The sequence below is a fragment of the Polyodon spathula genome, chromosome 46, assembly GCF_017654505.1.
Source record: "Polyodon spathula isolate WHYD16114869_AA chromosome 46, ASM1765450v1, whole genome shotgun sequence".
Classification (NCBI taxonomy): domain Eukaryota; kingdom Metazoa; phylum Chordata; class Actinopteri; order Acipenseriformes; family Polyodontidae; genus Polyodon; species Polyodon spathula.
The window spans coordinates 1,698,709-1,723,587 of record NC_054579.1 but is presented as its reverse complement, the minus strand read 5'-3'; the positions used below and the strand labels follow the sequence as shown (position 1 = coordinate 1,723,587).

At 43.2% G+C, this 24,879-nt stretch overlaps 1 protein-coding gene across 1 annotated transcript; it reads left to right on the top strand.

Moving 5' to 3' along the window:
- The first annotated feature begins 2,924 nt into the window (after window positions 1-2,924).
- ncf4 (neutrophil cytosolic factor 4) lies at window positions 2,925-24,603 on the top strand. Its single transcript, XM_041237794.1, has 8 exons — window positions 2,925-3,624; window positions 5,562-5,646; window positions 7,436-7,589; window positions 9,742-9,812; window positions 14,784-14,822; window positions 15,033-15,100; window positions 16,738-16,786; window positions 23,443-24,603. Exons 1-8 carry the CDS (start codon window positions 3,593-3,595, stop codon window positions 23,548-23,550), a joined length of 606 nt encoding a protein of 201 aa, XP_041093728.1. The 5' UTR covers window positions 2,925-3,592; the 3' UTR covers window positions 23,551-24,603.
- The last annotated feature ends 276 nt before the right edge of the window (window positions 24,604-24,879 follow it).

Genomic DNA, 24,879 nt, shown 5'->3' with positions numbered 1-24,879 from the left:
TAGCATGGGGCATTATCCTACTGAAAAAAATTAACAGATGGATACACTGCTGCCATGAAGAGATGCACCTGACTGGCAATGATGTTCAGAAATCCTGTGGCATTCAAACGTTGCTCCACTTTTATCAAGGAGCCCAATGTGTGCCATGAAAACACATCCCTCACCATCACACCACCACCACCAGCCTGCAATGTTGACATGCGGCACGATGGATGCATGAACTCATGTGGTTTTCTCCATACCCTAGTCCTCCCATCAGTGTGAAACAGCAGGAATCGGGTTTCATCAGACCAGGCAATGTTTTTCCAGTCCTCCAGTGTCCAGTGTTTTCGTTCCTTAGCCCACTGCAACCGCAGTTTCTTGTGATTTTCTGAAATAAGTGGAACTCTGTTAGGTCGTTGGCTGCCATACCCCATTCATGTCAAGAGACGATGAGTTGTGCATTCTTTTATGGATCTTTCGACACCAATGTTGTACTGGGCTGTCAGTTGACTAACTGTAGCCTGTCTGTTGCTCTGCACAATTCGTATCAGCCTCCTTTGGCCTCTTTCATCAATGAGCCGTTTTCGACCACTGGCCTGCCGTTGGCTGGATGTCCTTTGGGTGGTGGACACACGGGAAACTGTTGAGCGTGAAAAACCCAGCAGGGTTGCAGTTCTTGACACACTCAAACCAGCGTGCCTGGCACCTACTACCATTCCCCATTCACAAAGGCACTTAAATCTTTTGTCTTGCCCATTTACCCTCTGAATGGCACACATACACAAACCATGTCTCAATTGTGTCAAGACTTAAAAATCCTTCTGCAACCTGTCTCCCCTGCATCTACACTGATTGAAGTGGATTCAACTACGGATTATAGCTTTCACCTGGATTCACCTTGTCCGTCTATTTCATGGAAAGAGCAGGCGTTCCTAATGTTTTGTACAGTGTATATAGTTGTGTAGCATTAAAATACACTGTTAAATAAAGGAAAAACAAAATCAATGTCTAAAATGCAAGACAATGTGTTTTTTCTCCTGCCTTTTAACAACTTTGCTTTGAGAATATTGTATGCAAAGTATGCTGGTGACGTGGTCTTCAAATCTAAATGCTATATTCATGTTGTATACAGTGCATTTGAAACATACGCTGGCAGTTTGTAACAGTTATGTTTATTAAAATAAATTATGATGGGCTACTGTTTTTTTTTTTCTCTGTTGGCTAGTTGAGAAAACGTATTTAACAGCTGAATCAAGGTAAAACCTTTTAAGACTACACTTGTAGATGCGGACTTGCCTGACCTCAGCATGTTACTGGATCCTCAGCTGATGCACTATCATTGCACTATAGCACTAGTAATGTGTCATTGTAACTATAACGCGTTATAATCCTAACTTGATGCATCCTAGTTCATATTGCTTAGTAGTAGTGTTATTTACAACTTACTGTAAACTACACTGTATGTAAACAGGGATCTGGCATTGTAGCCCTGTACTGCCCTGTAACACCTGCAAGTCACCTTGGATAAAGGTGTCTGCCAAATAAATAAATAAGTAAATAACGATAATAATAATAATAATATGAAAGTGTGAGTCAGGACACAGTAATGCGGTTCTACTGCTGCGGGGGGCTTAATGGGACCCTGTGACAGGACTGGAAGGAGTCCCTGTCGTAATTTGCCCTCCCAACCACCGGCAGCGCTGTGTAGGGTTGACCGTGATTGGATCAGGAGGCTGAACTCTGACCATGCAGGAAGTTCCGGGTCAGGCAGCCGTCTTGGCCCAAGGTAGGACCATGAGGCCGTCGGGTCCCATCATTGCAATCAGCAGTGCTGTTCTCGTTGATTGGCTGACGTGTGGCAGCGTGCTGATTGCAGGGGTGGGACTTGGCAGTGTTTAAGCAGTATGGTTTTGCCTTTTGCTCTCCCTGGGCTGAACTGAAAACAGATGCTGTGCTTGTTGTGTTGCTTTCATTCACTGCTGTTATTCACAGAAGCTTGAAAACTATGGACACTGTGCTGGATTACCGGAGTGAGGAACCGAGGACTGGCCATTAATCTGTGAAAGGGAGCTAAGAAGCGGTGAGAGGAAACCCACCGCAGTACCACAACGAAACCCAGTGCTTCCTTTGTTGTTATTTATTTTGTAACCGTGACATTTTTTGTTTACTCTTTTTATTTCAAACCTGAGTTTACCATTGCTGGTATGCCAGGTGGTTTTCTTGTTTATTTTTTGCAATACTGGACTGTTCTATTTTTATTGTTTTTTGTAAAATAAAACCCTGCCCTGATACCATTGATGGTACAGGGCTCTAAGGACTAATCTCCATTTCTGGCTCCTGTGTGCTGTCATTTCTGGTCCTTCCCAAAAGCTCCACCCACTACCCTCCCACAGACCCCCAAGCTCTCTTACTTGTTTCTGCCTCCGCATTTGTTTTGCTGTGTACCTCTGTGACAATTATACATATCTGCTTCCTCATACTGAGAGCTTTCAAATTGTATTTACAGCGGTGGCAGGTATGCTTGTGTTCCTGGACAAACACTACAGCAAGGTAATAGAAAGGCAAGACAGCTGGACAGAATGTGGTAAAAGTACATGGGTGGGGATTCTGAGGTCGGCACACTTCTGTGAATAAATGCCTAAGCCAGAGTTAGTGATACTCTGTCGACATTGTAACTGCTTTTAAAGGCATGTCACACTGACTGGTGTAACAGGCTGTTTCAAAAAGCGGCAGATCACAGTGGGCTTCCCAACGAGATAAAATTGTGTGAGGCGATATCGTTTTGAACCATATTTGAACTTCCTGTTACTGTGCTGAAACAGCCCCCCCCCTCTGCCCACATCCCACAGTGACTGGGTGAATCAGGGCTTGAGTCAAGCTAACCAATCGGACTGCTCCCACACGAGTTTCCAATTGCATTAACAATGCAATAGTTCCTTATGTCTGGTGAAATGCCCCTGCCAGTAAGCATTGCAGCCTGCCTGGCTCCGGGTAACTGAAAAGCAACTGGTTGTGCTTATGCGACAGCAATCTGGCGTGTGTGTTTTCTTCCCATGCTCTGATATGAAGGAGTCGTATACAAATCTTTCGAGATTTAATAGAGGGAAACGGATACTGGCAATGGCAGCAGTCTCTTTATCCACGACTCCTCCAGTACACGTTGCGTTGCAAAGAGAGACGATTGCGAGTGAAATGGAGCGCATTGCCATTACATTAGCTCTTGTTCCCAATTTGCTTAACCACGGTTGCAATTTAAAAAGAAAAAAAAGAAAGAAAAAAAAAAGGGGGGAAGCGTTTGCTTAACGTTTTGTAGATGTTAACGTTTGACATTCTCGCTCTAAAGACTGTTTAACCCCGTATTTTGCAAGGCTGGTGATGCAAACGAAGTTAAAGCGTGCAACTTCAAACTGGTTTTTCTGTTTCCTTTTTAAAAATGTGTCGAGTTATTGCACAAAACCGCAACGAACGACCAGGCTGATGTTTCGCACACCCCTCCCTGCTTTGTGCAGCTTTCACTTCCCTGATGGTTTAGGAAGCGGGGTCGCTTCTCTCTGCGTTTTGGCTCCGGTGTCGTCCTGCTGTTTGGCGGCGACAGCTTGCTCTCGGAAAGATGTCTCTTCCTCGACAACTTCGAGATGAAAGGTGAGTGTGAGAAGTCCAGTTTATTTATTTATGCTTTTACAAGACAACCCTTATAAACGTTTCCCATAGTAAAATCCTAGCAACGTACGAGGAAGCGAAACATGCTAAGCTATTAAACCAAATACATACATACATACATACATAAATAGATCATAAAAACAATGTATATGTTTTCCCAAGGGAAAAGCAAGGATGCATTGCAAAGTGACCGTGCATATGTGTAAACATTATAAGGGGAGACTATGTACGCGTTATCTGAAACGTCAAACTTCAGTGAGTTTTATATTATTTTTCTAGTAAGCTACCGGGAAAAAAAAAAAAATAAATAAAGTTGAATTTAGTTTTGTAAAGAACTCTAAAACAAACCAGCACTTTCACTTTCAGGTTATAATGATAGTTAATAACAATAATAATAATAATAATAATAATAATAATAATAATAATAAAGTACATTGAAATAAGCCTTGGTAAGAAGCACCGCCACCGTGTTACAGGTTAGGGTGGTATCAGGAGCTGCGCGTCTGGTAACACACAGGGTACAACGCGAAGATATTAACTGCGCCACTAAGTGTTTCAGCGCAGAGGTCATAATCAGTTCAATGAACAAACAAAACCTGGCGGGATTTCAGGCACAATAAAGAAATATAATTATAGGGAATGCAGATTTTTTTTTTTTAAACCCATAAATTTTGCGTACAAGTGATGGCAAAGCATGCTGTATTTCCCAAGGCAGTTGTTTTACCTTGAATGGAACTACCATAGTGTTATATTGGTAGTAATAAACTTGTCTGTCCTCAGTCACATTTTTTTTTCCCATGTGTATTAAATCCTATGTAGGCCCACTTGTAGAATTTTGCTCATTTAAGGTAATTTTTTCCAAATCATCTATTTTTTTTTTTTTTTTTTTTTTTTTTTTTTTAAATGTGAGCTCTTTAACTATATTGTGAGGGTCTGGAACCAACTCCCCAGTAATGTTGTTGACACCCTGGGATCCTTCAAGAAGCTGCTTGATGAGATTCTGGGATCAATAAGCAACTAACGACCAAACGAGCAAGATGGGCCGAATGGCCTCCTCTCGTTTGTAAACTTTCTTGTGTTCTTGTGCTCTAACTCAGTCTCCAGTAGTTTAGCAGCTTTGAAATCTTTCCAGTCACAATGTAGTGAGACCTGTTTTTGTAAGACTGGTTGAGAACAACTGTCTCTGGGTCACTTTTCTCCTGTAGTTACTGTAAAAACCGAGATAAACAATTCTAAGCAAGCACCCCCACAGTCTCGCTCACTGTAGGGAGGCAGTGTGGGCCAGTGCAGCCACCATGTAAACAGGTTCAGCTGAGGTTTATACCAGAAATCCTGAGAGAAGGCTCTTGTGAAAAGACATTATGCTTTAACATACAACACTGATTTGATTTCTATAGCGCCCTTCATGTGCAAATCCCAGGGCGCTTTACGAACAAATAAACAGCAAACCAAAAGAATATTCTCTTCATCAGCCCTATCCTCTTTTTAATGACATTGACAGTGGAGCAAAGCACAGGTCGGCGACAGCTGTAAAACAGAGAGAGCTGGATTCTTAACGTGCGTGTTAATAAGAAAGCAGTATATCATAGTTACAGGTCTGTGTGGTGGTTATATCGCCACTCGCAGCGTTGAATGGACCGCAGACTTCAGCCTTGGTCTGTTCATTTCTGCTCGGGCTGATATTACCACAACACAGAATGTCACGTCCTCCAGCCCTCCTTTGTGTGTCTTCTCAACAATCTGTTGTAACCCTTTAGTTCCATTTGCAGAGAACTCTGCACATATTGTAAATAATGAGCTTTTAGTTCTGCTTTTACGTTTTTGCCTGCCCCACAGTGTAAAAAGTAAGGCACTAAAGTGTGCTGTCTGGCACGCTGTGCCCTGAAAGAGTCTCATTGTGTTTTCTTGTTTCTCTGCAGTGACTTCGATCAGCTGCCCGATGAAATTCCCATCTCTGCTGCCATTGCAGACATCGAAGAGAGGACAGGATTCTCTGCGTACTATGTGAGTCTCTCTCTTTTAATAGTCACTGTTTTGTACAGCTGTGTATCTGAACCCTGGAAGTGTCGCTTTGCCTTCTGTTTTTCTGGCAGTGCCAGTCTGCAGTGTGCTGGTGCTTAACGGGCGGTGAAAGGAAGTTTGCAGGAGGTAGCAAGCACTTTTTTTGCAATACGTGGAATAGCCTACTGTGTGAAGCACAGTAATCCATCGCGTGTCCGACTGCGGTGGGACCAGAGTAAGGGTGGATCTGTAAAAAGCCTGATAAGTGAATCCTCTTTTAAATACCATTATACACAGCTTTAACAATTACTATGTTCACACAATTATTGTTTTGAGATTTAGCTTTTATTAGGGAGCTCCCCTAAATCCCTTGTTTAGAAAGATTCAGGGTGTTAATGGCCGTGTGGGTGCGTGCATTCGCTGCTGAGTGACAGACGGGAGATCCAGATGGAGGTTCGAGTTGACACGCCCCCCCCTGCAGGTGAACAGGATTTATTTACATATCAACGCACTGAACATCTCACTTGACACTACCAGCAATGGTTGCACACGGAGCACATACAACACAGTGTACGAAAACTTTGACGGGATCTACAGTCTGAACTAATCTTCTGTGTTCAACAATGAACTAACGTCGCTGAAGAGATTGATCATGGCGGATAAACCTTTCAGATGGAAATGTGACGGCCCGATACATGACGGATGGCTGTAGTAAGAGCTAACACACTGGCGACATTTAAAAAGACTAGATTCTGTGTTTTTAAATTAGATTCCTCCAGTTGGGGAGGATCGTGCGCTAATAAGGGATGAGTCTTGATGGGCCGAATGGCCTTTTCTTGTTCCCAAACTTTTCTTGTGACCTTGTTCAGTGTTATGTGATGCACAGCCGTTACAGATTCTATCCCCTGTCAGAGATGAGGGTAAAAGCTCAGGAATGCAGACGGGCTCAGCTCTTTTGCATAGCGGTTAAGATGCTTGTTTGTGCTGTGCAGGGACGCTGGTTCGCACTCAGCACACCGCTCTGTTACACTTGCTCATGCCTACCTTATGGCTGATCTCGCCTACATTACCGTACACATGTCCATGGCAGGCAACCAGAACAGAAGAGCAGCTCCTGAAATCAGAGTCACTTTAACCTGTGCTATGTCTGAGTAATTGAAACGAGAACCAATTAGAACGATTGAAAACATCATAAAAAGGTTAAACTTAGAATTTAAAATAACTAAAAAATGTGTTCCCAACAGTCACTGGCTTATTTCCTGTTAATAACCAATCAGCTGCTTCCCCTGTTGACTGACATGCTTACCCCTGTTGACCAGAAGACACTGCTGAGGTGAAATGATAAAGGAAGTACAAACAGATACTCTGAGAATAAGGCATAGAAACTAAGAGTAGTACCAGATATTATGGTTTAAAATGAAAAAAAAAAAAAGTGTTTCTTTCAAAACTGCACAGTTGAGACCTGTTTAGCTAAGGGGAATGTAATTCATATTGCTCAAGACTGCCAGAAGCCGTACTAGCAGTTCATGTTAGATTTCGAGATGTCACGTTTTTAAATGTCAGTTTTTCTTAGTGTATGGATAACAGCAAAGCGGTGTATAATTCAGTGTTAACGTAACATTATTCAGCAGGTTTCATTCGACTTTATGAACGGCATTAGTCATTCTGTAGGGGGATGCTAAACTTTTGGCCGTAGCTTAGATGGAGTAGAGTTCCCCTTACAGTTGGGTGAAGCGGTCTGATGTCACACATGCTTGGAGCAGTTTCTCAGTGTTGGTTCTTTTCTCTGCAGGAGTTTGTCATTGAGGTGAAAACTAAAGGAGGGAGGAAGTACTTCATATACCGGCGCTACAGCAGATTCTTCACCTTGAATGAGAAGCTGCTGGAGAAATTCTCCTCTGAAAACCAGACAGGCCGCTATACTTGTCAGCTCCCCCCTCTTCCAGGTAACTGTTTGGAATTCAGCAGCGCCCCCTAGATGCATTTTCTGTGCTAGTGCCAATGCTGTGCACTCTACATTGGCTAGATCAGGTCTGCCCAATTCTGGTCCCGGAGGGCAGGTGTCCTGCTGGATTTTGTTCCAAGTGTCCCCTAAGTTACTTAATTGGACAAATCAAGCACTTATTAGAAGCTTAACTGGTCCTTAAAAGCAATTTAGTGTACAGTTGGAACAAAACCAGGAGGGACACCGGCCTCCAGGACCAGGACTGGGCACCCCTGAGCTAGAGCAAAAAAATAAAAGTAGTAAAAGCATAGCAAAGTGTAATAAAGCATGGCAAAGCACAGGGAACCACAGGAAAGCATAGCAAAGTGTAATAAAGCATGGCAAAGCACAGGGAACCACAGGAAAGCATAGCAAAGTGTAATAAAGCATGGCAAAGCACAGGGAACCACAGGAAAGCATAGCAAAGTGTAATAAAGCATGGCAAAGCACAGGGAACCACAGGAAAGCATAGCAAAGTGTAATAAAGCATGGCAAAGCACAGGGAACCACAGGAAAGCATAGCAAAGTGTAATAAAGCATGGCAAAGCACAGGGAACCACAGGAAAGCATAGCAAAGTGTAATAAAGCATGGCAAAGCACAGGGAACCACAGAAAGCATAGCAAAGTGTAATAAAGCATAGAGAAAGCACAGGGAAGCAGGGAAAGCATGGCAAAGCACAGGGAACCACAGTGAAAGCATAGCAAAGTGTACAGAGAAAGCATGACAAAGCACATCAAAGCACAGCAAAGTGTAATAAAGCACAGAGAAAGCATGGCAAAGCACAGGGAACAACAGAAAAGCATAGTCAAGTGTAATAGCATAGAGAAAGCATGACAAAGCACAGGAAAGCATAGCAAAGTGTAATAAAGCACAGAGAAAGCATGTAATAAAGCGCATTAAAGCATAGGTAAGCACAGCTAAACACAAGCAGGTATGGTAACGCAAACTATGATAAATCCAAAGTGTAACTATGGACAAAGCGTGGGACATTTTCACTGTACAAGTTTTTGAATTGCAACGGAAGTTGGAAAACGAAATAGGTGATCAAAGATGCTTTCAAATATAATGGTCTGTTTTTAAATGGGGGTGATTCCCTTTATAATAACTGCATGTTTGCCAGCAGGGGGCACCAGTGTATTAATTCTCTCTCTAGCTCTGTCTTTCTTTTCTTTTTCCGACTTTTTAAAATCCATTCTCTCACCTCTTATTACAGCTTTATTATTGTAAAGGAACGCTGACCATCTTTAAAATCCATTCTCTCACCTCTTATTAGCTTTATTAACAGGCACTGCGCTGACCATCTTTAAAATTAACAGGATCCATTCTCTCACCTCTTATTAGCTTTATTAACAGGATCACTGGCCCCTCCCTTTAAAGGAGCGCTGACCATCTTTAAAATCCATTCTCTCACCTCTTATTAGCTTTATTAACAGGATCACTGGCCCCTCCCTTTAAAGGAGCGCTGACCATCTTTAAAATCCATTCTCTCACCTCTTATTAGCTTTATTAACAGGATCACTGGCCCCTCCCTTTAAAGGAGCGCTGACCATCTTTAAAATCCATTCTCTCACCTCTTATTAGCTTTATTAACAGGATCACTGGCCCCTCCCTTTAAAGGAGCGCTGACCATCTTTAAAACCCATTCTCTCACCTCTTATTAGCTTTATTAACAGGATCACTGGCCCCTCCCTTTAAAGGAGCGCTGACCATCTTTAAAACCCATTCTCTCACCTCTTATTAGCTTTATTAACAGGATCACTGGCCCCTCCCTTTAAAGGAGCGCTGACCATCTTTAAAACCCATTCTCTCACCTCTTATTAGCTTTATTAACAGGATCACTGGCCCTTCCCTTTAAAGGAGCGCTGATCAATATTATTTCAGCATTGCAGATGTGTAAATAGGTCTAGTAAACTCAACACACCAGTTATCTAGACCTGGCAGTGGGTATTCCCCGATATCATTTCACTAGGAACTATTCACTTCCTTTTAGTAGGGTTGTCTTTTTACGAAGTTGCTTCATTATTTATATGTTTTATTAAGATGCTTCTGCAAAGGTTTCAGTACAGGGGCGTTGCTGCTGCCGCTGAGTTGACGGCTGCTTGTGTTTTTTCAGGGAAGGTTTTCATGGGGAATAAGCAGGAGATTGCAGAGAAGAGAATCCCAGAGCTCAACTCGTACATGAAGGTCAGTGTGTTACACAGAGCGTCCAGTACATGCATCTAACACAACCGTGCCACTCACTTATCTGAAATTTGTTAACAGCACTTCTTAGGTGTTTCAATATGAAATCGGCATGCATTATGTTAAACGTGAATTTGATTTTTTTGTGGTATTTTCTCACAATCAAACAGCTCTTGTATTCTGGTCCATGCTGAAATAACCCTATACTTTTGCTGCCATTGTGTAATACTGTCTGTCTGTCTGTCTGACATTGAAGATGTGGCACAGTGTGGTCCCATTCTACCAGCCTCATCCCATTGTAGCTGCCCTATACTTGTGCTACCGTTGCCCCTTGGTATAATACAGAACCATTGCAATTGCAGTGCCCCTACCTGCCTGTCTGCATTACCATTGCAGTCCCACTGTCCTTCTGTCTGTCTGCCATTGCAGATCATTTGGGAAGGGTAAACATGTCTTTGTGGTCCAGTGGTTAAGGAAAGGGGCTTGCTGCCAGGAGGTCCCTGGTTCAAATCCCAGCTCAGCCCCTGACTCGCTGTGTGTGACCCTGAGCAAGTCACTTAACTGTTTGTGCTCCATCCTTCAAATGAGACATAAAACCGAGGTCCTATTGTAAATGACTCTGCAGCAGTAGTAGTAGTTGTTAGTGCATAGTTCTCCCCCTAGTCTCTTTGGATAAAAGCATTTTATCCAAATTTAGACAAACAGAATCAATGATATTGGGACCTCAGGAACAACACAAGAATATACACTCATCTGATTTTGCCTTTTCAGAGCAAAAATAAAGAAAGTTATGTGACGTTTTTGACCTAGACATTTGAGGCGTTGTGCCAGTGCAGGGTTCTTTTCTGGTCTGACGTCACCACACACGCCATCCTGTCACATTCAAAATGTAAAAACAAAAAAAAAACTGCACAGAATGCTGCTGCAGAGTTTTAACTAGGACTAAGAGATGAGACCAACTCCCGTGCTGGCATCTCTACATTGGCTTCCTGTCCGGTTTAGGGTAGGTATTAACCTATAAGGATCTAAATGGCCTCTGATCTGAGGATGCCAGGTTACTTTCTGTACCCATTATTCTGAAAAACACTCAGATGGGAGATGCTTCAGCTACATTGCGCTGAAATTCTGGAGTGACATGCCCAGTACTGTAATATTTTAAAATCTCGATTAAAAAAACACATTTTTAAAGTCTGGTGTTTCCAGTTGTCTAAAGTGATTCTCTCGTCTCTGTACGGCATGTTTACTGTTTTCACTGTTTAGCACTATTTGACTGTTTATTTCAACTATTTTCTGGGTATTGCTCTTGTTTTTATTGCAATAACTGTTAATTCTTGATTTCTTTTATCTTCATGTGAAGTGTTTTGTGGCGGCCCTTGTTAAAGGCGCTGTACACAAATAAAGATTGATTAAAATGACTAATTAATAATACTGTAGGTAGCATATTGTGGTCCCATTCTCCCAGTGGCAGCTTCATCTCATTGTAATTGTGCTATACCTTAGCTGCCGTTGTGTAATACAAAACCATAGCATGGCCATTGTAGCGCCACTGTGTTTGCGTTGCCGTTGAAGATCAGTTGTACAGGCAGTGAAAGAGCAGCCAGATAAATGACCTTCTCCTCTTTTCTTGCTGCATCCAGTTATCTTATTGTTTGAATCTGCAGGCTTCTATAAATACCCAGCTATTATTTTACAGAGTTGGAGCTGTTCCTCGTAAACTCGTGCCACGCTTTTCTGTAGAGGAATATAGATTGATAGGGTAGAGTTACATGTTCTCTGAAAGATATCTGCTCTTTAAAAATAGAAAAAAGGCATTTTTCATTCTGTCTTTCTCCTAGGCTTAGAAGCATTGCCAAATTTAATACAGCAAACATACAGATATATGTATGTATATACAGTACCAGTCCAAAGTTTGAGTACACCTTCTAGAAACCAGGTTTTTCATGATTATCTATGCTTTTAACTGTATAAACTTGTCTATAAACACTTAATATTTCATTATGTGATACGTGTACTTATATAAGCTGATAATCATAAGTGAATTGCATTCAAAAATGTAATTTTTAAATGAAAATGTAAATCTTGTCAATTTCAATGAAATGGTCGCCCAAAGCAAGGGGATTTCAGTCTGAAGCCCAAGTCAGTTAAAAGTCTGGAATGTGTATAACACGGTGTTAGAACACTGGCCTAAGTATAAAAGTGTCTTTGTTAGATGTTCTCTGAGTTAACGAGCATGTTACCTAATTAACCTTTTGTCACCAATTATTGTTAACAGGTGAGGGTCCATGATTACTATAAATATAGGTAGCATAGGCACAAGTTTGTCATTCGTGAGTAAGGGAGCAGAAAATGGCTAAATACACTCAGTTAAGCAAAGAAAAAAGTCTGTAATTACTTTAAGAAATGAAGGTCCATCTTTAAGACAAATCGCAAGAACTTTGCAAGTGTCTGTAACGGCTGTGGCCAAGACCATCAAACGATTTGAAGAAACTGGCACTCATGAGGACCGAACAAGGTCAGGCAAGCCAAGGGTGACCTCAGAATCGGAGAACAAGTTCGTTTGAGTCACAAGTCTGCGAAACCGGCAATTAACTGCCCCTGAAATACAAGCTCAGCTAAATGCTACTAGAAGTACAGATGTTTCAACATCAACTGTTCAGAGGAGATTGCGTGAAGCTGGCCTAACTGGAAGAATTGCTGCAAAGAAACCATTGTTAAGCGTGCAGAATAAGAGGAAGAGACTTGCCTGGGCCAAAAAACACAGAAACTGGACGTTTGAGGAGGGGAAGACGGTCTTATGGACCGATGAGTCAAAATTTGAAATATCTGGGTCCAACCGCCGAGTATTTGTAAGACGCAGAGATGGTGAGTGCATGAGTTCTGCATGTGTGGTTCCCACTGTCAAGCGTGGAGGAGGCAGTGTCATGGTCTGGGGCTGCTTTGCTGGTGACAGAGTTGGTGATCTTTACCAAGTCTATGGCAAGCGCAACCAGCATGGCTATCATAGCATACTTCAGAGGCATGCCATTCCATCAGGATTACGGCTAGTTGGGCAGTCCTTCATTCTTCAGCAAGATAATGAGCCGAAACACACCTCAAAGTTGTGCAAGAACTATCTGGCAAAGAAGGAAAGTGAAGGACAACTCAATCTAATGACCTGGCCTGCCCAGTCTCCAGACCTCAATCCCATAGAACTTGTATGGGACGAACTGGACAGAAGAGTCAAAGCAAAGCTACCCACAAGTGCCCTGCATCTCTGGGAATTGCTGCAGAAGAGCTGGGAAGACATGTCGGGTGATTTCCTGTTGAAACTTGTTACCTGAATGCCTCGTGTTTGTGAGGCTGTTATTAAGGCAAAGGGTGGCTATTTTGAGGAATCCAAGATGTAGAGACAATTTGCAATTGTCTTAAACATTGCTTTGATACTCATTATGTTTTGTTTTGCATATTGTAACATGTGCTTTCATTTTCAAGTATTTACAGAAACATATATGACGTAAAACATTGTCAATTATGAAAAAAACCTGGTTTGCAGCAAGTGTACTCAAACTTTTGACTGGTACTGTGTGTGTGTGAGGAGGCTGCAAGCTGCAGTGTATTGTTCAGAGATTTCTTCTGTTTCTTTCTTCTCCTCAAACACAATTCTCATCCTTTGATCAAGAAACTCCTCTTTCGCTGCCATAATATTTCTCTCTGGTTTCAGAGGATGGAATGTGTCTCAAACTCTCCACTGTAGCACAGCTGACAGAGCTGGGCCTCTCTGGGCTCCAGCGTAAACAAATATGGGCTCCCTGAATTTGTTAACCTTTACATGAATGTTTGTTATTGATCTAATTTGTGTGTAAATGATGCATGTGTAATGCCGGCCGTTCTCATGTATTTGTAGGCGAGACTGGACCTGTCAGAGGGGATTGGACAGTGCACGGGTCAGGGCATGGATATGACCTGTATGCAAAGAAATATTACTTTGTTTAAAAAAAAAAAGGGGATATAAATATTCCTGTATGTTGGTTCCTAGGGGGAATGGCTATTAATTCCAAGGGGGAATGAATATTCCGTGACACTGGTTTGTGTTTTCAACTCAAGCTGCAGTTTGTGGGCTCTGCCAGTGTCCCGGTACAGGAGCCTGCAGCAGTCCTTTCATGTTTGAAGCTGTTCTGCACAGTGTGATCTATACTGGCTCCCCACTGCTCTCCTGCTCTTTCCTTTTCTCTCCCCTCCTCTCGTCTATTGTAAGTTCATTTTATACAGTTAACCCATATTAAATCAAAATGAAAACCAGGATTAGCTAGTGTGTGTCTTTGGCCGTGCTGCAGACTTTGATTGAATACCGACCCTTTTCACTTATGGTGTAAGACCCCTCTCTATAAGATAATTGAATCTGGCCGGTTGACCATCTCTCATAGAATGTAAATGTTTTCTCGCTGATGCAATTTCTCACACACACCTTCTCTCCCTCCACCTCTGTTCTCTTTCCCGAGTTGTTCTATGAGCGAGACGTTCTCAGGTTTTCATTATTGCATGATAATGAAATATTAATTCATGGGCTGAAGTATTCTTGTTGTAAAATGTTTCTTATTTGTCTAGCTCGTGTTCTGCTACGTTTGCGAAGTCTTCCGTAACTTTATTGAGTCTTAAACACTCAGTCGGGCTGAATTTAAATTACTAAAAGAAACAAAAATGAAAGGACAGAAGTCTTTTAGATTCTTTTACTATTTCTAAATGTTCTTGCAATTCCCCCTCTCTCTGTCTCCTCACTCCCTCCTCCTACTCTCTCTGTGTTTCAGACACTTCTGTGCTTTCCTGACTTCTCCCCCTCATTCTCTCTCTTCTCCCATTTCCCCCTTTCCCTCCCTCTCTCTCTCTCTCTTTCAGAAGCTCCTGTTCCTCCTACCTGTTCTCTGCTGAATTATGGTATCCTCCTCTCTCACCACTCTTCCTAGCCCCCTCTCACCCCTCTCTGTCTCTGTTTTTCAGAAGCTCCTGTGCCTCCCCACCTGTTTAACCTTACACGGAGTAGCGTGCGGCTGGACCTTCCCACGGACCTGCTAAACTAGGACTTGATAAAGGATGGTCCTTTCTCCAGGCGAGTCGTTCGCAAGCAGGTCCCCGAGCCTGCGACGCTTGCGACCCCCACGCTGGGAGGTGGGAGTCTCACACTTTTTTGGGGGTGGCCCACCCCCCTTCACCCTCAGAGTGTGAGTGAACCACCCCCCTCACCCTCAGAGTGAGTGCTTCCTGAGGCCCAGCCTGAGCGCCAGGCCCCTCCTCCACAACACTGCTTCACCAAACAGGTCATGTGACAGTGCTCCATCAGGGCACGAGAGAATCTAAAAATGAAGTGAAGGGGCTCCCGATAGGCGCATCCAGTAAGGTGCTCCGCGTGGAGTGCAGGATGCGCCCTATGGTCTGGACGTCGCCGGTTCGAGTCCAGGCTATTCCACTGCTGACCGTGGATGGGAGCTCCCAGGGGATGGCGCACAATTGGCCGATCGCCACCCAGGAGGGGGGGCTTAGCTCGGCCAGCGTGTCCTCGGCTCACCAGGAACCCCTGTAGACTGGCCAGGCACTTGTGGGCCTGCATGTAAGCTACCCAGAGCTGCGTTGTCCTCCTAAGCTGTAGCTCTGGGCTGGCTGCATGGTAGGCCCACAGAAGCGGTCGGCTGACGGCACACGCTTCGGAGGACAGCGTGTTCGTCTTCGCCGCTCCCGAGTCACTGCAGGGGTAGTAGCGGTGAGCTGAGCCTGAATACAATTGGACCTTCCAAACTGGGAAAAAAACGGGGTAAAATTGATTGGTGACTATGACATAAAAAATAAATAAATAATAATAATGGATTCAGACTCAGGCTGTACCGGGTGTGTGATTTAGAGGTAACGATTGAAATATGTATTTTAAATGAGATCCACGAAGACCCCCAGTTAGGTGATGAGGATGCCTGGCTTGTTTATTAATAATTGCGGAGTGGTCAATGCACGATCAGTCGTTTGTACGAATAGAACATATTTCTATACAAAGTTTGTACTGAAGGAAGTCTGTATAGAAATCCAATAGATATTTTTCTAGTTAGATGTGCTTAAGTGCTGATTAATACATGTTCTACAAAAAAATGAATTGTTGTCAAATCTACACGTGCAGCGATTTCATTACAGAGGAACCCTTATGAAAGTGCCCCATAGTAAAAGCACAGCATAGTGTAATGAGGCACAGTGAACACTAAAGCATGGGGAAGCATTGCAAAGCACAGAGAGGTATGGTAAAGCATATTCATAACATGGTAAACCACAGTATAACCATGGGAAAACTGCAATTGCACTGGAAAAGAGGAAATCGTTTAATAGCTATGTGTAAAATACAGTTTAATAGAAATAGTTCCATGTGACATTGCATCATTGTCAGCTCTGGTGTGTATCAGCTCTGGTCATAAGGCAGCAGAAGTCTTGTGTGGCCCTCGAAGAAACTGCAGCATGTGTAAAACCGATGTCTTATTGTAAGTGACTCAGCAGCAGCTGTTGATGATGCATAGTTCACCCCCTGGTCTGTAAGTCGCTCTGAATAAAAGCATCTGCTAAATGACTTAAGTGATGTGTGGCAGCCCTAAACTGGATGGCTTACACTTCAAACAGTAAGAAATACAGCCTTGGATCCCCATTACTGAGGTAACAGAGAAAGAAACTAAATAATAAACCAAGTAAAGCACGAACAGAATGAATTCACTGTCTCCGAGCTTCTCATGCATTCAGAATTGCTGAACGTTTCAGTTAGCATGGACGAGTTCCTACACGATTGTGAGATTGATATGTGAATGTCGTTTACGGACAGTCCCCTGTCTTTAATTAATCCGCTAACTTCAAAACATGTCTGGGAAATAAAAATGAAAGTTTAAAATCATTTTTAAATGATTTTTTTTTCCTTTCTTTCTTTCCACAGCAAAACTACAAAAGTGAAACAAGATCTTCTCTCATCTCCTAGAGCTGAGGTACATGCATTTTCAAATTTTGAGTAATCTCTTAGTTAAAGATCCCAGTAAATAATTAAACTCACCCTGTATCTAGAGCTGCAGTTCAGATCTGTGTTACTCACCCTGTATCTAGAGCTGCAGTTCAGAGCTGTGTTACTCACCCTGTATCTAGAGCTGCAGTTCAGATATGTGTTACTCACCCTGTATCTAGAGCTGCAGTTCAAATCTCTGTGTTAAACTCACCCTGTATCTAGAGCTGCAGTTCAGATCTGTGTTACTCACCCTGTATCTAGAGCTGCAGTTCAGATCTGTGTTAAACTCACCCTGTATCTAGAGCTGCAGTTCAGAGCTGTGTTACTCACCCTGTGAGCTGCAGTTCACTCACTGTGTTAGATCTGTGTTACTCACCCTGTATCTAGAGCTGCAGTTCAAATCTCTGTGTTAAACTCACCCTGTATCTAGAGCTGCAGTTCAGATATGTGTTAAACTCACCCTGTAAGTTCTCGAAAGTGAGCTCACCCTGTATCTAGAGCTGCAGTTCAGATCTGTGTTAAACTCACCCTGTATCTAGAGCTGCAGTTCAGATCTGTGTTACTCACCCTGTATCTAGAGCTGCAGTTCAAATCTCACCCTGTAAGAGCTGAGTTCAAATCACATGCTGCGTTTAAATGAAGCATGACTTGCAGAAGTGAAATTATAATGACCAGTTCAGATCTGTGTTACACCCTGTATCTAGAGCTGCAGTTCCCCTCACCCTGTATCAGAGCTGCAGTTCACACACACACGATCACCACCCTGTATCTAGAGCCAGTTCAGATCTGTGTTACTCACATCACACACACACACACACCCACCAAATCTGTGTTAAACTCACCCTGTATCACGCACACACAGCATTAATGACCTTGCGACATATAGATAAATACAATCCACACGCAACCCCCCCCCCATCACACACACACACGCACCCATGTATACGCACATGTACACACACACAGACACGCACATGCAGGCTCATACTCACGCACACACATGCAGGCTCGCATACACACACACACAAACACACACACAAACAGAATACCCTTAGGCAACTGAAGCCCTTGGTAATCTGCAGTGTCCCACAGACAAAGACGCACACCTTGGCAGCCTGACTCGCAGCATTAGCACCCCAGTCATGTAGCTCAGTGTCCTGCAGCAAAGCGCCAATACTGTTATCAGTGACTCAGTAAACTGCAAAGCTAAACAGATCTCTTACCGATCTTCTCCAACACAAAAACATATTTAACTGCACTGGTGTCCAGCTGCATTCTGCAGGACCCTGTCTGTGTGTGTATGATATAGTGACAGATCAATAAATGCCAAACGGCAGGGTTATTGCAGCTGGTTTGACCCCACTGAGACTCCTAGCTTCACTCAAATTAAATAAAAAAGTAACTGTAAAGTAGAAGGTAGTGGGATAAGTAAAGGGCTGTCCCATCTGCATGTATCTCTTTGTGCATTTTCTATCATTCTATAGTGATGTTTCTTCTTATTCTGCACCAGGCTTGAATGTCCTTTTTCAAACACTTTTTCAAATGGAAAAGGTGTATTTTAGAAAGTGATTGCTGTTATTTCCGTCCCATCTGCAACTGTGGCAGCTATGAGTTAGTAAACAGAAAATCTTCCTAAATCATCTTGAGTGGCAGACAGACAGACAGTGACACTACAATGGCAATGCTTCTGTATTATTTTAAGGGGCAATGGCAGTGCAAGTGTAGGGCAGCTGCAGTGGGATTAAGTTTGCCATTGGCGGAATGCTGCTACAGTAGTGGGATCATATCTGGACAGACCAACGGGATCACAATGGGGTGAGCAACCTGTACCCACAGCTGGTAATCCTGCAGTCCGGTACAGTACCAGGATACCATGTCAGTGCCACAGTTTGCTGTAGTAAGGTAACTGCTGTGTTAAACTTTTCAAATGCATTGTGCAGTGCACTGGTAATGCTGTAATCTGCTACTGGATCTGTGAGCTGGTGTTTCTCCAGGGTGATACACTGGAGTTAGACTGGGATCCCTTTCTCAGGTTAAAGCATTGCTAGCTAAGGCTTTCAGATCCATTCTCTTACCTCTTATTAGCACTCGCAACACGATCATTGCTCCCCCTTTTCTTCTGATGATTTATGCTTGTGTTTTTGACTTGCACATCAAAGAAAACTGTATAGGTGGAAAATCACTACTACCTTATGTAAAGCAGTTCACCTCCTCTCCAATAGTCCAGCTGCACCCAGTGCAACTCATGAATTAACATTGCTGTACAGCAGGAGTGTCAGACTCCAGTCCTCGAGGGCCTCAGGGTCTTCTGGTTTTCATTCCAACCTAAGCACGCAATTAACATCATTGATCTAATTATTTGTTGAATTTGACACATTTCATATTTTTCAAGGTCTTTTACAGTTGATGGCTTTAAAAATGCACTTGATTCAAGATACGCGACCTCTGACACATTTTGCCCCCTGAAGAGAAGTGTTAAATATGTCCAGTTAATCCAAAAATTAGACCAATGAAGTAATTGAGAGCTCGGGTGGAAGGAAAGCCCGGAGACACTGCGTTCCTCCAGGAGCTGAGTTTGACTCCTGCTCTGCAGTGTTGCAGTTAATTGTTTGCGTGTCCTTAATAAATAATTAAAAAGCTGAACTAAAAGATTCTCAACTCAATACAGGGGGGGAGCAGTAATGTAATACAGAGAGACCCTCTAAAGCCTGGGTTAGCTCTCTTTTAGCAGCTTTGAAGTGAAGAGAGTCCTTTTAGGGATTTCTGTGTCTGCCGCCTTTGAAGACTGTAGTTCAGTAGCTGCAGGATCGCCCTGCTGCAGTCTGTTTGACCCCCAGTATAGAGTATTAGCACAAACTGCATCATCTGCACTAGTAACAGTATGTGGCACAGCACCAAAGGAGTGTTTGTCTTGCTTTTGTAAAACCCTGGAATTTTTCAGTAAACTAAAAACATTCTGCCCTGTACACAGCAATGCATGGCCTTAAACTATAAAACCAAAATGAGCGATCTCTTCTACCTAAATTGTCTACGTAAAGTTCTAGTGCACTGGCATTGCCTGCTGTGTGCTGGGCAGAGCCTTGCTGTACTGTACTGTACACTACACAGGGCAATGCTGGCAGGATCCCACTAATATAACACTGTAAAACCCTCTGTAGAGCTACAGCAGCTACCCAACACGGTGTCTGTATAAAGCAATCTAGTGCGCTGTCATTGCCTGCTGCACTGTCCTCCACACAAGACAATGCTCACTTGACGACACTGATAAAACTCTGATAAATACAGCAACAAGCGAACACGTCTATATGAAGTTCTGATCTAGTGTACTTGGCTGTCATTGCCTGCTGCGTGCTGGGTAGAGCCTCGCTGTACTCCTGCACACAGGGCAGCGGCACTATATAACATTTATTTAATGACTTTTACTGAATGCAGCTTTAATGCTCCACCACCCCCCAAAATATAAGATTTCTAATGAAGTGGCTGCAAGTATGTTGGCTGTACCCAGTATGTTTAAGTTCGATTCGATTGTGTATAAACATTGTTCTCTCAAGCCGCCCCCTTCTTTCCACCTGCAATGGTGTCCCTATATACTGTGAGGCTTCTTGCTGCTGTGCAGTGTTGGCCAATGCTAATACAAGGACTCAAAGCAGTTCATTCAGCTCAGTGAAAGTGTCGAACAGCGGGTTAGATATTTAATCACAACTGACCGAGTCATTTTTAATCATTATTTTTCATTACTGCAAGTGCCATGTGTGGGTCTATTTTAATGATTTTGTTTATTTATCTTCTGCAATATTGCCTTAAGGAACTGAATTAGGAACTAGGAGTGTCAGGTTTACAAGAGCCACATTGCATTACCTGTGCTGGGCACAGTGCTGTCCGTATCACAGCATTATATCGTTAAACGTGTCGCTGACACCTATGAGATTTTTATTCCCACATCACGAGTCACAAATCAACTGGGGAATGCATTTCTCAACATTTACTTGGCAGCGCTTGCCAGGAGAAAGAGAACTCCTCTTTGTTGCAGGAGGGAGCGAGAATTCGATACACTGTAACGTTTCAAAGAAACACTCTCTTTCTCCCGGCAAATGTGAGTAAAAGGAAAGTTGATTTACCTGGTATGTGTGAATAAAAGTATGAAAGAAACGGGACTGCACAGGTGACGCGATGCGCTTCTTATAAACACAGCAGAGGAGGATTCTGGGACACTTCAAACAGCAACTACATTCCTTGACCGCTTTCTCACTACAGAGATCCTCACACTTGTTAAAATTTTTTTTTTTTTTTTATTATTTGAAACCCGTTTTAAATCTATTCTAAAAAGAGAATGGGAATGAGAAATCACAAAGAAGAAAGAAACTGCAGTAACAGTAAATGCTCAGTGTATTTTGTCTGCATTACAAGGGCTGATTTACATCGCAGAGGTGCGTGCATTCGTAAATGAAACATGTATATGAAACCTCTGATTTAAACTCCATAAATACGAATCCCAGTCTCCGCTGTGGAGCCGGGCATTAATGTGATGAATTCATTGCATTTGCTAGCTGTGTAACAGATTTTAATTGAGTTTAGGCCTCGACACGGCAGTAAAAATACCCCCCCCCCCTCCCCACAAGAGGAAAATTGGCTCCCAATTGGCTTTTCAAACACTGTGGAGGTTAATTGCCGATTGATTGGTGCTCCGTTGTGAAGGTGAGGGAAGGGCAGCGTTGCTTGTTAATCAATAGGTGTGTTTTGATTGATTTAATACCAGCTGACAAATACTACACAGGGGAGTGGGTGTGACCCTCAAGTGAGCTCTTTCCCTCAATGCAGTGCCTGCACTGATCGACTGCAGCGTCCCTCGAGCCTGCCTCCCAGATCACACACACGGCCATCGCGGTTTCCACTCCTTACTCCTGGAGTTCGGAACCTCTTAGCGGCCCCGGGTGTGTAAGCTTGACCCTTTTATCTTGAGACTCTCCACTGGGACACCCCCTCTGGCTGGTTAGGGACCCGCAGCTGGCCAATCAGCAGCTGCTTTTCCCCTCAACCGAACAGGTAGGACGTCCAGATGGAGCGTCTGAGTCTCCAGTGATTATTTACACAAAGCCCTTTACTGAAATAAGCAAACACAAAACTCCAGAATGAAAAGAAAGAAAACAAAAAACTCTTTCTGCAATTTAAAACCGCTCGGCTACTAAAGAATGTTCTCAGTTTGCTTGACTTGCTTTCAGGAAGTCTGTTGCTGTTTCGCTTCCTAGGTCGGCAGTGTGTCTGTGACCGACTCTAAAACATGTCCGTCGCTAATGGAGGATGTTGAATATTAAATATGGAAGCATTAATGAAAACTTCGGTTTCTAGGCTAATTTCAGAGGGTTTCTCGGTATTGCGCATACAGGAGCGCTGATTTTAAGGTTTAGTTTCACGCTGTAATAATATTTAAGTGCTGATCTAAAATGTTCAATAACAGCTAATCATTAGCACTGCATTAGTCATGACCAAATGATGATCAAATACATCTATCAGCTGTGCCACTGATTCCCACCTCCCTTCTCCTCATAACAAGGTAATAAACGCTTAAGATTAGCCAGTTTGCATGAAGACCCGCACAGCACGAGGGCACTGCATGCTTTGTGCATTTACTGTTTTCTGATGTCAATTGATCTAAGCATGTTTTTAATACCTCTGCCATTCAAAAAGAAAACCTCGAGAAATACAGCAAGGGTTCAGTGTTCATTGAAGAGTCCTTTTTGAATGATTGCAGTAATAATCGAACACCGTTTAGATCAGCTGAATATATTGTAGGGTTCCAGTACAAATCATATTAATAAACATTATTGTAATCAGTTGCATCCTACGATTTTGCCAAACCTTTAAACAAGGGACAGATGTCAAATAAAAACGATGCAAGCGTTCTTATTTTTGCGTTGAGGTGCACCAAGCATGGTTTACAGTTAGTGACAGGTTGGAGCCGCTCATCAAGATTGTCAGTTTCCTCCTGGTGACGCTTGAGTCACTCTCAAATGTGTTTTAAGAAGAAACCGTTTGAACCGCGAGCGCTCGATTCCTTGTGGAGCTGAAGGGATTAAGAGTTCTATAAAGTCTGGGAAAGAACTCAAACCGCAGAGCGCTGTAGTAGTATAGGAAAGAGAGCTCCACTCAAAACAGCAGACCGGTAAACTACTGTCACTGAGTATATTAATATGAACATGTGTGCCCAGCGTTTATTATTTTTCAATAGAAGGCACAGAAACTGTAGGGTACTCTTAAGTTAGCGTTGAAGGTTTGTAAAGCTGTGTATTTTCTATTGCCTGCTCCTCGCTACTTAAATTAATTCAGACCTTAATGAAATTAATTTAGATTGTAGCTGCATAGAAACTGAATTCTGGGGGATTTAAATATTACTGGGTTATTAGTGGTTTCTGCAGTTGGAATGCTTAAAAAAACCAGAACACTATCCTGAACAGTTTTTGGTCCCAATGGTTTAGCTTTCTGTATTAGCATTCAGCTGCAGTCTTTCTCTCTGTCTCGCTGTGCTTTTTTGCTGTAGTGTCCCGGCACAGCCTGCTAGTAACATAGCCTGAATTAGCAGCTCTGTGAATGAGAAGCTCCTCACCCTCTCGCTCTCTCCCTGTGTGTGTCTGTCTTACCTTGCAGGCGATGTTCGATTTCAATGGGACCGGGAAGCTGGAGCTGAGTTTTCGGGCTGGAGATGTGATCTTCCTGCTTCAGAGAGTGAATGCAGACTGGCTGGAGGTGAGCTGAAGGGGAGAGAGGAGGAGGAGGAGGAGGGGGAGGGGGCAATGGAAAAGGGAGGGAGAGAGCGAGAAGGATGGGGAGGGGGAAAGAAAGAGCAGAGGGGGAGTCGAGGAAAGAAGGGGTGGGCAAGAGTGATGTGAGAGGAGGGGGGAGTGAGTAAGTAGGAGGAAGGGAAAAAAGGAGAGCGAGATAGGGTGGGGTAGTGATGGAGGAAAGGGTGAAACAGGAGAATGGAATTGGAGAGTGAATAGCCTCCGTCTGTGCTGGTGGAGCAGGGGAAAGATAGGGATGCTCAAACTCTCTGACCAGCCTCCCTCTGCTCTATGCTGGTGGAGCAGAGAGAGAGAAAGGGAGGCTCTTGTACTGTCTGACCAGCCTGCCTCTGTGCTGGCGAAGCAGAGAAGGAGAAAGGGAGGTTCTTCTACTCTCTGAGCAGCCTCCCTGTGCTGTTGAAGCAGAGAAGGAGAAAGGAAGGCTCTTATATTCAAGTTAAATTCAGGGTTGTATTCCTTGAAGAAAACAAGAAGCACTTATAGGATCAGGCTCATAAAAACGGTTGTGGAAAATGACTTCATATCCACAATGATCAGGAGAGGGGGTAATGAATATATGAAAATATAGAAGCATTCGTTTTTTAATTTTTTTTGTTAGCAGTAGCCCTTCATGAAGAAAGTCAAGTACATTCATGTATTCTGCTGAGTTAGCTGTATGAAGCTTTTCTCCCCCCAAAGTATATTAGGCATCGACTGTAAAAAAAAAAAAAAAAAAAAAAAAAAAAAAAAAAAAGGACAGAAATTGGATCAGAGTGACCTTTTAGCACCTTTTTGCAGAGGTAACATTCTGGACAAGAGCCACCCAGCTGTGCCTGTAGTGTGTCGCAGTGATACATGAATGAGATGAGCGAAGCAGGGGCAGCTGCTTACTGATGGCAGGGCTCGATGCCATTGCTCGTTCTGGTTTAGCGGACATAAAAACAGCCCTTTCAGATGCATTATCTTAAATTCTATTAGCACTAGCAACATTATCGTTGCCCCCCCCCCCCCCCCCCTCCCCTCCCCTCTCTTTAAAAAGGAATTTGAACCAAGGCTTTACAATCCATCCTCTTGTCTCTTAATAGCGCTGGTAACATTATCGTTGACCCCCCCATTAAAGGTTCTAACCAACACTTTATAATTACGTTTCTTAAAACCAGCAACATCATTACTAGGACCCCCCCCCCCCCCCCCCCCCCGATCTCGATGCAGGTGAGCATTCCAGTAAAAGTGGAGGGATGAGAAATATATTGTTAAACAGTGTGCAGCTCTGTGCAGTGGAGGCGTATTTAAAACCAACCAA